The 13,761-nt window shown below is 36.8% G+C and overlaps 1 protein-coding gene across 4 annotated transcripts in view; it reads left to right on the top strand.

Moving 5' to 3' along the window:
* RNGTT (RNA guanylyltransferase and 5'-phosphatase) overlaps nucleotides 1-13,761 on the top strand; it is a 250,474-nt gene that overhangs the window by 81,190 nt on the left and 155,523 nt on the right. For all 4 annotated transcript variants that reach the window (XR_013830869.1, XM_079939773.1, XM_079939771.1 and 1 more), the window contains exon 11: nucleotides 1,842-2,006. Coding sequence is in view for 3 of the 4 variants with exons in the window: in XM_079939773.1 (XP_079795899.1) it covers nucleotides 1,842-2,006 (165 nt within the window). In the remaining variant the exon portion in view is untranslated. The remainder of the gene's footprint in view (nucleotides 1-1,841; nucleotides 2,007-13,761) is intronic.

Raw genomic sequence — 13,761 nt, 5'->3', positions numbered from 1 at the left:
GCTTACCCTGGGTATACTTGAGTTATTTGAAGTGTGGAGTTGTAGACAGAGAAAGTGATACAGATTAATTTTGAAGGAGTGAGCCTTAGAAGTCAGGAGCATTAGATGGTTTTTAGTGTACTTGATGTATGGTGAGATGTGAGACATAGCAGGAAATGAGAATGGATTTGTGGGTAGGAGACCAGATCACCTGAATAAGACATTTTAGCTTAGTTCTTTGTTCTGTATATAATAGGACACTACTGAAGGGTTTTAGTTACGGTAATGATATAATCTTATTTTTATTGCTTTGGAGGATAACTCCACTGGCATCGTGGATAGTATTTTGAAGTGAGAAAGAACTCAAAACAGGGAGACCAGTTAGTCAATAGTTATTGAGCGCTTCCTGTAGTCTATTCTCAACGATTCAACACCTATCTATCAGGAGCTTCCTTTATGATAGGCAACACAGATTTGAAGGTGAACTTGATTTCAATCTATTCTAGTTGTTTTGGTGAATTTTAAAGTGAAGAGTATCTAGGAGGGAATTTAGACTACCTACAAGTTTTTTAAACAATTTTTAGGCTTTTAATTTTATTTCTTAAAAAGAGGACTTGCTTGTTTCATTTTAATTTTATCAGGGTCTCAATTCATCTAATAAATAAGCCTGACATTTTAGGTTTTTCAACCTTGTTGATGACATAGGTGACATGGAAAAGTTTGCGCATGGACTGTGTGGTTATTTACTAACTAGCATTTCTTCAGTAAATAACCTTTACAAACAGTCGTATGCCTTTATGTAAAGGAATATATTCTACCTTATACCTAGCTCTTGCTCACTTGTCTTGCTCCATATTCTTTGCTGAGTATCAAAATTGTCATCCTTCCAAAGTTGAGAAAAAGTCATCCTTGAGGTGTATTTAATGTTCACAGATTAAGCAAGTGTTGCCACCCCTTTGTAAACAGTAGGTTGGGTAAAATGTTAGGTTGAGTGATATAGATTAGAGAAGTGAAAGAAGGCAGAAAAGATGGGAAAAATGCGTGGAAGTGTGTCCAATTGCAGAATAAAGAAAAGGGTACTTGATATACCATTGAGGTGATGCTGCTAATCCGGACCACTGCTGTCACCCAGGTGATATGTTATAGCTGTATTTGTATATACCATTAGGAGAGGACAAGCCCCTACCCTCAGCTTATACAAAAGTGTACATGTGCTTTTTATTTCATGGTTCAAACCGTATATATATACCATAATATATATACTGTATATATACATATGGGGGAAGAAGAAAACTTTTGTTTTTGAATATATCATATAAACCTTTTCTGTATTAGTTTTCAGAGTTGAGAATGTATTTGCTTAATAAATATCTTCTACTTCTTGAAGGCTGTAAAGTGTTAGCACTTTAAACAACAAAAAACATTATAGGTGACTTTTTTGCCTATTTTGGTGTGTTGTTTGCTTGTACTTTCCTGACTGTGGATTTTAGTTTTACACAGGTTTTACTAATTCATGTAAACAATAAAAATGATTAGTGAGTATATTAATACTTTAATTCAGATGTGAAAACTTTGGATCAATTTATATTTGAGAAGATTTATACCATTTTCCCATACTCTTTTATATATTTATAATTAAAATAAGTAACTGTATGTGTGTGCATTTGCATGTTTAGGTATGCTTCTGTCATTAGTCAAATTAATCATCAGGGCTGGCACTTGTGGTTGTTCAGGCTATACACTGGGCAACTCCAAAGGATGCTGTTTATATAGACTGCTATGTATAGTGTATCAGCCTGATAATTATGCTGATAAAATAGTTTTTAGTGTTGAAATTTAAATAATTGTCTTGTTTAATTCAGGCACAGCCGGTTGGAGATTGTGATTTTAATATTCGTCTGCAGTGTATAGAACGAGAAATAATAAATCCTCGACATGAAAAAATGAAGACGGGGCTCATTGACAAAACACAGGAACCATTTAGAGTCAGAAATAAGCCATTTTTTGACATCCATGCTTCAAGAAAGGTAAAGTTTTCTAATTAATACTTGCAGTGTAACAAAACTCATCTTGGAAAAGGAATATGAATGACATTTTGAGACCCACTTGTCTTGATTTTTCCAGAAATTACTTGAATTGAATATAGCACTATATTGACAAACATATATAATTCCCAAGTCTGCTCTTTAGCAAGATCCTTTTTTTTTTTTAAATTGAAGTATAGTTGATTTACAATGTTGTGTTAGTTTCTGGTGTACAGCAAAGTAGTTCATATATATATACATATATATATATATATTTTTTTTCTTTTTCAGATTCTTTTCCATTATAGCTTATTACATGGTATTGAATATAGTGCCCTGTGCTATACTGTAGGTCCTTGTTGTTTACCTATTTTATTTTAGTAAGATTCTCAGTGACAGAAACTTAGGTTACTTCCTTGTTTTCTTTTCTTTTTTTCTTTTTTAAAAAATATTTATTTATTTGACTGTGCCAGGTCTTAGTTGCGGAATGCGGGATCTTTGTTGCCGCCTGCAGGGTCTTCGTTGTGGTGTTCGGGATCTTTACTTGTGGCACGTGGGCTCTTAGTTGGGGCATGTGGAATCTAGTTCCCTGACCAGGGATTGAACCCGGGCCCCCTGTATTGGGAGCACGGAGTCTTAACCCCTGGACCACCAGGCAAGTCCCCCTTGTTTCTTATAATAGTTTGTGATTCATGGCTATTGGTTCATATTATGTTTTTTAAAAAGCTGTAAACAGGATAGAATTATATAGAGTGAAAATCACCTGTTAAGCCTTCTGAAGGTCAACAGTGTTTACTATGTAGTCTTATTTTAAAAATTAATTTACATATATATACATACATGTGGAAGGTTTTCTTTTGTTATTTATTTTTGTTGTTTTGACACTGAAAACCCGAGACTTATTTCACTTAACAGTGTAACTTGGAAATATTTCCATGACATGCAAAGAGATTTATAACTGCCGCATAGTATTTGACAGTAAAGATGCACCATGGAGTTATTATGTTTTGGAGGAGAGGTGGTTATGATAGAATAATATAGGAAATAATAGCAATGTAAGCAATTAAATGTTTTAAAATTTTTTCTAATATAATCTCACATGTTAGATGATGTAAGTTTTTGTTGTATTTTAACTGCTTCTACTCAAGTCCACTCAATTTGGTATTAGCCCTTGGATGTAATATTAGCAATAATCTCAGCACTGTTGAATGCCTATCTTTTCTTCTCAACAAATACAAAGTTATCATTCTACTTTCACTTATTGTGCATAATGCCTGCTTGGCATGGGACTGTTGGTTGACTTCTGGTGCCATGGCCTTCCCACAGTTCACTGCTTTTGTGTCTGTTTTGTCAGCAGGAATATTATAGGGTTGCCTGAAAGAGCCATACACTTCTGTGCCCTGCCCAGTCGGTAGGGTAGGGATAACGTTAACACTTAACATGGGCCACACCTTTCTAAATTTTTAATTCATTGTAGAAGTTGGTCAGAAGCCAAATTGTTTCAGTTTGCATTCGTTTTTTTTAATGTATTTTGACAGCTTGTGCTGCCATAATTCAAAGTTCAGCATTTAAGAAAATGTGTCTCAGTGTAGTTTTATTAGTCAAAATCAGTGCTGCTTAGAAATGCTTAGAAAATAGTTCTTTAGGGATCTGAAGTATATAGTTATGTTGACCAACTTTTCATGTAGTTTTTCACTAGAAAAAACGATGCTCTAATTTTTCTCCTTTCTACTTAGCTTATATAACCACGCTTTGAAATCATCATAGGAATTTCTTTTTTTTCAAGCAGTTCTATTATCTGGAATTTTACATATAAGTTTCCTCTTCCCTCCTTTTCAGTTTTTACTGTTATTTTTTGTCCTCAATTTCTCTTACCAAAGTGTAAAGTTGTAGAATACAGAGGGAAAGCACATTTTGCAGCAGAGTTGGTCTAAAGGGTAAGACTGTAGTAACACCAAGTTATAGAATAGTAGCTACGATTGACAGGTTATTGCTCTAGAGTTGCTTATTATTTTTATGTTTGCTACTGGGAATTGTAAAATAGTGGTGTTACGAATGATGCAGCATTTGTCAGGGAAGTACGTATCATTTTTATGAGAAAGCCTAGTTTTTATGTGGTTTTTAACAAAATTTACAACTCTGAAAAATGCATACCTTTGGGTAGAAAACAGTAGAATTTCATTTCTGTCTATAAAAACTTGAAGATAACTTTGATTTTAGGAGTTTATTAGCATAGCTCTATAAACAACCTCTCCATTTTGTTGAATTTGATCCGTCAAACTAGTGAAGGGATAATGAGTTGTTTAATTTTTAACTTAATATACATAAATGGGTGTTAGAATACAGCATCCTAAATAGTAATAAGAAGTAGCAGTTTCTTAAATTACAATTTATTTGCATTTCCAGTTTGAAGGCCAATTAAAAAAGAATTATTTGAATAGATTAAATGTGGTTAACAAAATTTTAAAAGTCAGACAGACAACAGATATTTATCATCATCTCAGAAGAGTAACCACTGCTATTAGCATTTATTGTATCCATCAGAATTTCTTTATCCATGTGCAAGCAATACAATTATTTATATTCTTACCATCCTTACCCAAGAGGTGATTCTTAACGCCCTTTTCTGTACTTGCTTTTTTTTACTTAATTTATTTTGTGTCCCCTTGCCCCAGTTTTGGTACATGGAGATCTCCTTCAATCTTTTAAATAGATGCACAGATTTCCATCTTATCAGTGTACCATAATTTACTTAATCCATAGTCATTTGGGTTGTTTTTAGCCTGTTGATAGGTTTTTGTTTGTTTGTTTTGCATATGGATATCCAATTGTTTCTGCACCAAGTATTGAAGAGATGGTCCTTTTTTCATTGAATTTCTTTTGCATGTTTATAAAAAATAAGTTGTTATGTATGTGTGGGACTATTGCTAGATGCTCTGTTCTATGCCCTTGATCTTTTTTATCTGTCTTTGTGGTAGTACTGTCTTGACTACCTTTGTTTATAGTAAAGATTGAAATCAGACAGACTTGATCTTCCAACTTTGTACTTCTTTTTTGAAGATGTTGTCTCTATTCTAGGCCTTTGTGTTTTCATTGAATTCTCTTGTTCCATCTGATTCTTGTTTATAATTATTTTTCAGTTGATTCTCTTGGATTTTCTGAGTATCCAGTCATATTAGGTGTAAATTGACACAGTTTTACTCTTTTTTCCTTCCTTCCTTCCTCCCTCCCTCCCTCCCTTCCTTCCTTTTCTTTCAACATCTTTATTGGAGTATAATTGTTTTACATTGGTGTGTTAGTTGCTGCTATATATAGCAAAGTGAATCAGCTATAAATACACATATATCCCCATATCCCCTCCCTCTTGCGTCTCCCTCCCACCCTCCCTATCCCACCCCTCTAGGTGGACACAAGGCACCGAGCTGATCTCCCTGTGCTATGTGGCTGCTTCCCACTAGCTGTCTGTTTTACATTTGGTAGTGTATATGTATCCATGCCACTCTCTCACTTTGTCCCAGCTCACCCGTCCCCCTCCCCATATCCTCAAGTCCATTCTCTGGTAGGTCTGCGTCTTTATTCCTGTCTTGCCCTTAGGTTCTTCATGACATTTTTTTCTTTTTTTAGATTCCATATGCATATGTTAGCATGCGGTATTTGTCTGTCTCTTTCTGACTTACTTCACTCTCTATAACAACTCTAGGTCCATCCACCTCACTACAAATAACTCAATTTCATTTCTTTTTATGGCTGAGTAATATTCCATTGTTTATATGTGCCACATCTTCTTTATCCATTCATCTGTTGATGGACACTGAGGTTGCTTCCATGTCCTGGCTATTGTAAATAGAGCTGCAGTGAACATTGTGGTACATGACTCTTTTTGAATTATGGTTTTCTCAGGGTATATGCCCAGTAGTGGGTTTGCTGGATCGTATGGTAGTTCTATTTTTAGTTTTTTAAGGAACCTCCATACTATGTTCTATGTTCTCCATAGTGGCTGTATCAATTTACATTCCCACTAACAGTGCAAGGGGTTCCCTTTTCTCCACACCCTCTCCAAAATTTATTGCTTGTAGATTTTTTAATGATGGCCATTCTGACTGGTGTGAGGTGATACCTCATTGTAGTTTTGATTTGCATTTCTCTAATGATTAGTGATGTTGAGCTAATGTGTTTCATGTGTTTGTTGGCAATCTGTATATCTTCTTTGGAGAAATGTCTGTTTAGATCTTCTGCCCATTTTCGGATTGGGTTGTTTGTTTTTTTGATATTGAGCTGCGAGAGCTACCTGTATATTTTGGAGATTAATCCTTTGTCAGTAGCTTCATTTGCAAATATTTTCTCCCATTCTGAGGGTTGTCTTTTCGTCTTGTTTATGGTTTCCTTTGCTGTGCAAAAACTTTTAAGTTTCATTAGGTCCCATTTGTTTACTTTTGTTTTTATCTCCATTTCTCTAGGAGGTGGGTCAAAAAGGATCTTGCTGGGATGTATGTCATAGAGTGTTCTGCCTGTGTTGTCCTTTAAGAGTTTTATAGTGTCTGGCCTTACATTTAGGCCTTTAATCCATTTTGTGTTTGTTTTTGTGTATGGTGTTATGGAATGTTCTAATTTCATTCTTTTACATGTAGCTGTCCAGTTTTCCCAGCACCACTTATTGAAGAGGCTGTCTTTTCTCCATTGTATATTCTTGCCTCCTTTATCAAAGATAAGGTGACCATATGTGTGTGGGTTCATCTCTGGGCTTTCTATGCTGTCCCATTGATCTATATTTCTGTTTTTGTGCCAGTATCATACTGTCTTGATTACTGTAGATTTGTGGTATAGTCTGAAGTCAGGGAACCTGATTCCTCCAGCTCCATTTTTCTTTCTCAAGATTGCTTTGGCTATTTAGGGTCTTTTGTTTTTCCATACAAATTGTGAAATTTTTTGTTCTGGTTCTAGGAAAAATGCCATTGGTAGTTTGATAGGGGTTGCACGGAATCTGTAGATTGCTTTGGGTAGTATAGTCATTTTCACAATGTTGATTCTTCCAATCCAAAAACATGGTATATCTCTCCATCTGTTTGTATCCTCTTTAATTTCCTTCATCAGTGACTTATAGTTTTCTGCATACAGGTCTTTTGTTTCCTTAGGTAGGTTTATTCCTAGGTATTTTATACTTTTTGTTGTAGTGATAAATGGGAGTGTTTCCTTAATTTCTCTTTTAGATTTTTCATCATTAGTGTATAGGAATGTAAGAGATTTCTGTGCATTCATTTTGTATCCTGCTACTTTACCAAATTCATCGATTAGCTCTAGTAGTTTTCTGGTGGCACCTTTAGGATTATCTATGTATAATATCATGTCATCTGCAAATAGTGACAGTTTTACTTCTTCTTTTCCAATTTGTATTCCTTTTATTTCTTTTCCTTCTCTGATTGCCGTGGCTAGGACTTGCAAAACTATGTTGAATGATAGTGGTGAGAGTGGACATCGTTGTCTTGTTCCTGATCTTACAGGACATGCTTTCAGTTTTTCACCATTGGGAATGATGTTCGCTGTGGGTTGGTCGTATGTGGCCTTTATTATGTTGAGGTGGGTGCCCTCTATGCCCGCTTTCTGGAGGGTTTTTATCATAAGTGGGTGTTGAATTTTGTCAAAAGCTTTTTCTATATCTATTGAGATGCTCATATGGTTTTTCTCCTTCAATTTGTTAATATAGTTTATCACATTGATTGATTTGTGTATGTTGAAGAATCCTTGCATTCCTGGGATAAACCCCACTTGATCATGGTATATGATCCTTTTAATGTGTTGTCGGATTCTGTTTGCTAGTATTTTGTTGAGGATTTTTGCATATATGTTCATGAGTGATATTGGCCTGTAGTTTTCTTTCTTTGTGACACCTTTGTCTAGTTTTGGTATCAGGGTGATGGTGGTCTCGTAGAATGAGTTTGGGAGTGTTCCTCCCTCTGCTATATTTTGGAAGAGTTTGAGAAGGATAGGTGTTAGCTCTTCTCTAAATGTTTGATAGAATTCGCCTGTGAAGCCATCTGGTCCTGGGCTTTTGTTTGTTGGAAGATTTTTAATCACAGTTTCAATTTCAGTGCTTGTGATTGGTCTGTTTATATGTTCTGTTTCTTCCGGGTTCAGTCTTGGGAAGTTGTGCTTTTCTAAGAATTTGTCCATTTCTTCCAGGTTGTGCATTTTATTGGCATAGAGTTGCTTGTAGTAATCTCTCATGATCCTTTGTATTTCTGCAGTGTCGGTTGTTACTTCTCCGTTTTCATTTCTAATCCTATTGATTTGAGTCTTCTCCCTTTTTTTCTTGATGAGCCTGGCTAGTGGTTTATCAATTTTGTTTATCTTCTCAAAGAACCAGCTTTTAGTTTTATTGATCTTAGCTATTGTTTCCTTCATTTCTTTTACATTTATTTCTGATCTGATCTTTATGATTTCTTTTCTTCTGCTAACTGTGTTTTTTTTGTTCTTTCTTTAATTGCTTTAGGTGTAAGATTAGGTTGTTTACTTGAGATGTTTCTTGTTTCTTGAGGTAGGATTATATTGCTATAAACTTCTGTCTTAGAACTACTTTTGCTGTATCCCATAGGTTTTGGGTTGTTGTGTTTTCATTGTGATTTGTTCCTAGGTATTTTTCGATTTCCTCTTTGATATCTTCAGTGATCTCTTGGTTATTTAGTAGTGTATTGTTTAACCTCCATGTGTTTGTAGTTTATACACATTTTTTTCCTGTAATTGATACCTAGTTTCATAGCGTTGTGGTCGGAAAAGATACTTGATATGATTTCAGTTTTTTTAAATTTACCAAGGCTTAATTTGTGACCCAAGCTATGATCTACCCTGGAGAATGTTCCATGAGCACTTGAGAAGCAAGTGTATTCTGTTGTTTTTGGATGGAATGTCCTATAAATATCAATTACGTCCATCTTGTTTAATGTATCATTTAAAGCTTGTGTTTCCTTATTTATTTTCATTTTGGTTGATCTGTCCATTGGTGAAAGCGAGGTGTTAAAGTCCCCTACTATGATTGTGTTACTGTGTATTTCCTCTTTTATGGCTGTTAGCATTTGCCTTAAGTATTGAGGTGCTCCTATGTTGGGTGCATAAATATTTACAATTGTTTTATCTTCTTCTTGGATTGATCCCTTGATCATTTTGTAGTGTCCTTCTTTGTCTCTTGTAATCGTCTTTATTTTAAAGTCTATTATGTCTGATATGAGAATTGCTACTCCAGCTTTCTTTTGATTTCCATTTGCGTGGAATATCTTTTTCCATCCCCTCACTTTCAGTCTGTATGTGTCCCTAGGTCTGAAGTGGGTGTCTTGTAGACAGCATATATATGGATCTTGTTTATGTATCCATTCAGCCAGTCTATGTCTTTTGGTTGGAGCATTTAATCCATTTACATTTAAGGCAGTTATTGATATGTGTGTTCCTATTACCAGTTTCTTAATTGGTTTGGATTTGTTATTGTAGGTCTTTTCCTCGTCTTATGTTTCCTGCCTAGAGAAGTTCCTTTAGCATTTGTTGTAAAGCTAGTTTGGTGGTGTGGAATTTTCTTAACTTTTTCTTGTCTGTAAAGGTTTTAATTTCTCCGTCGAATCTGAATGAGATCCTTGCCGGGTAGAGTGATCTTGGTTGTAGGTTTTTCTTTCTCATCACTTAAAATTTGTCCTGCCACTTGCTTCTGGCTTGCAGAGTTTCTGCTGAAAGATCAGCTGTTAACCTTATGGGGATTCCCTTGTATGTTATTTGTTGTTTTTCCCTTTCTGCTTTTAATATTTTTTCTTTTTTTGATAGTTTGATTAATATGTGTCTTGGCATGTTTCTCCTTGGATTTATCCTGTCTGGCACTCTGTGTGCTTCCTGGACTTGATTGACTATTTCCTTTCTCATATTAGGGAAGTTTTCAAGTATAATCTCTTCAAATATTTTCTCAGTCCCTTTCTTTTTCTCTTCTTCTTCTGGGACCTCTATAATTCAAATGTTGGTGCGTTTAATGTTTTACCAGAGGTCTCTGAGACTGTCCTCAATTTTTTTTACTCTTTTTTCTTTATTCTGCTCTGCACTAGTTATTTCCACTATTTTATCTTCCAAGTCACGTATCCGTTCTTATGCTTCAGTTATTCTGCTATCGTTTCCTTGTAGAGAAATTTTAATTTCATTTATTGTGTTGGTCATCATTGTTTATTTCTTCTAGGTCCTTATTAAACGTTTCTTGTATTTTCTCCATTCTATTTCCAAGATTTTGGACCATCTTTACTGTCATTACTCTGAATTCTTTTTCACGTAGACTGCCTATTTCCTCTTCATTTGTTTGGTCTGGTGGGTTTTTACCTTGCTCCTTCATCTGCTGTGTATTTCTCTGTCTTCTCATTTTGCTTAACTTACTGTGTTTGGGGTCTCCTTTTCTCAGGCTGCAGGTTTGTAGTTCCCTTTGGTTTTGGTGTCTGCCCCCAGTGGGTAAGGTTGGTTCAGTGGGTTGTGTAGGTGGAGGGGACTGGTGCCTGTGTTCTGGTGGATGAGGCTGGATCTTGTCTTTCTGGTGGGCAGGTCCACATCTGGTGGTGTGTTTTGGGATGTCTGTGAACTTATTATGATTTTAGGCAACCTCTCTGCTAATGGGTGGGGTTGTGTTCCTGTCTTGTCAGTTGTTTTGCATAGAGTGTCCAGCACTGTAGCTTGCTGGTCATTGAGTGGAGGTGGGTCTTAGCGTTGAGATGGAGATCTCTGGGAGAGCTTTCGCTGTTTGATATTACATAGGGCTGGGAGGTCTCTGGTGGATCAATGTCCTGAACATGGCTCTCCCACAGCAGAGGCTCAGGCCTGACACCCAGCTGAAGCACCAAGACTCTGTCAGCCACCCAGCTCAGAAGAAAAGGGAGGAAAAAAAAAAAAGAATGAAAAATGAAATAAAATAGTTATTAAAATAAAAAATATTATTAAAAATAAACAAATAAAAAAGTTAAAAAAAAGCAAGAAAGAGAGAGCAACGAAACCAAAAAACATCCACCAATGATAAGTGCTAAAAGCTATACTTAAAAAAAAAAAAAAAAAAGGGACAGACAGAAAACCCTAGGACACATGGTAAAAGCAAAGCTATACAGACAAAATCACACAAAGAAGCATACACATACACACTCACAAAAGGAGAAAAAGGAAAAAATATATATATATTAAAAAAAAGGAAGAGAGAAACCAAATCAATAAACAAATCTACCATTGATAATAAGCTGTAAATACTAAACTAAGATAAACATAAAACCAGAAACAAATTAGATGCAGAAACTAAACCCCAAGTCTACAGTTGATCCCAAAGTCCATTGCCTCAATTTTGGGATGATTGTCTATTCAGGTATTCCACAGATGCAGGTATTCCACAGATGCAGGGTACCTCAGTTTCATTGTGGAGCTTTAATCCGCTGCTCCTGAGGCTGCATGGAGAGATTTCCCTTTCTCTTCTTTGTTTGCACAGCTCCTGGGGTTCAGCTTCAGCTTTGGCCCTGCCTCTGCATGTAGGTCACCTGAGGATGTCTGTTCCCCACCCATATAGGACCAGCTTAAAGCAGCGGCTGCTTCAGGGGCTCTGGCTTACTCAGGCTGGTGTGTGTGTGTGGGGGAGGGGCATGGAATGCAGGGCGAACCTGTGGCAGCAGAGGCCAGCGTGATGTACCAACAGCCTGAGGCACGCCATGTGTTCTCCTGGGGAAGTTGTCTCTGGATCTCGGGACCCTGGCAGTGGTGGGCTGCACAGGTTCCCGGGAGGGGAGGTGTGGATAGTGACCTGTGCTCGCACACAGGCTTCTTGGTGGCTGCAGCAGCAGCCTTAGTGTTTCATGCCCGTTGCTGGTGTCCACACTGATAGCCGTGGCTCACGCCCGTCTCTGGAGCCCGTTTAGGCGGTGCTCTGAATCCCCTCTCCTCACACACCCCAAAACAATGGTCTCTTGCCTCTTAGGTAGGTCCAGACTTTTTCTCAGACTCCCTCCCGGTTAGCTGGGGCTCACTAGTCCCCTTCAGGCTGTGTTCACGCCGCCAACCCCAGTCCTCTCCCTGGGATCCGACCTCTGAATCCTGAGCCTCAGCTCCCAGCCCCTAACTGTCCCAGCGGGTGAGCAGGCAAGCCTCTCGGGCTGGTGAGTGCTGGTTGGCACCGATCCTCTGTGTGGGAATCTCTCTGATTTGCCCTCCTCACCCCCTGTTGCTGCTCTCTCCTCTGCGGCTCCGAAGATTTCCCCCCTGCCCACCGCCCGTCTCTGCCAGTGAAGGGGCTTCCTAGTGTGTGGAAACTTTTCCTCCTTCACAGCTCCCTCCCCAAGGTGCAGGTCCCGTCCCCATTCTTTGTCTCTGTTTTTTCTGTTTTCTTTCGCCCTACCCAGGTATGTGGGTATTTTCTTGCCTTTTGGGAGGTCTGAGGTCTTCTGCCAGCGTTCAGTAGGTGTTCTGTAGGAGTTTTTCCACATGTAGCTGTATTTCTGATGTATTTGTGGGGAGGAAGGTGATCTCCACGTCTTACTCTTCCACCATCTTGAAGCTATCGCTTTAGTTTTTTATACATTAACTTTTTTCGTGTCTAATTCAGTTACACACAAGTACAATTTTAAATTGTAGTAATAGTTATAGGGATCCTTGTCTTGTTCTTGATTTGTGTGGGAATGCTTCTAGTGTTTCTTTAAATTATTGTATGCTGTCTTTGAGTCTGAAATCTATTTTATCAGATTGAGCAAGTGAATATTTGGTTCTATTTTACTGAGTCATTTTACTTTTAATCAAGAAAGGTATTCAATGTTGTCCAATTGCTTTTTATCTACTATAGATAGAATACTGGTTTTTTTTTTTTTCTGCTTAGATTTGTTTATTTTATGTATTAATTGGAAATATATCCTAACACTGAAGCTTTCTTTTGTTCCTGGGATAAGCCCTACTTAGTCTTAATATATTATTATTAATTTATTTTTTGAAAAAACTTTATTTTTGGAGCAGTTTTAGGTTCACAACAACATTGAAAGGAAGGTACAGAGACTTCTCATCTGCCTCTAGCCACCACACATGCATAGCTGTCTTGTTTGGTAAAGTCCACATTTTTTCTTTAATGTGACTAAGCCTGAACTGGGATTATTTCCCATTTGAAAAGTTCTGTTTCTGCTAAGTTATTTACTAAGTTGTCTTTCTTCATTTCCTGCTTGTCTGCCTCTCTCCACTTCTCCACACCTTTCCCTTAGGGGTAGTTAGTTATGTCCCCTGCAGGGTTGTATGTAGTTAGGATGTAGTGGAATACCGTGCAAGGAGTCAATCTTGAATGGTTTTAGGAAATTATGCTTGATTAAAAAAAAATAAGCAAGACTCCATCCTTCTCTTTCATCTCACACACTCAAACTAAAAAGAAAAAAAAAGGAAAAGGAAAGGAAAAAGAAAAGACCTAATAATTTCTTAAAAGTTTCTAGCAATGAATTTATTGCTTTTCTCTGCTTGGAGTCGTTTTACTTTCTCGTGTCCAGTTTGACTGCTTTATTAAAATTCTGTGGAAAATATTTTTACAATGATTTATTTATTACTGTTTTGAAAGTAAAATATTTGCTATGTAGGATGAAAGAGTAATAAATGTGAAGATCTCTCTAATAACTGTTGAGAGGATTAAGCAGAGAACTACAAAAGCTTTTTTTTTTTTAACTACATTTAATTTCAAGGGCATGTACTCATCTAGTTTAATAAGGATTTTATAAATATTCATCTATTATTTTCTTGCATACTTTGCTAG

Source organism: Stenella coeruleoalba, assembly GCF_951394435.1.
Source record: "Stenella coeruleoalba genome assembly, chromosome: 12".
Taxonomy (NCBI): domain Eukaryota; kingdom Metazoa; phylum Chordata; class Mammalia; order Artiodactyla; family Delphinidae; genus Stenella; species Stenella coeruleoalba.
This window is presented reverse-complemented; position numbering and strand designations above follow the sequence as displayed.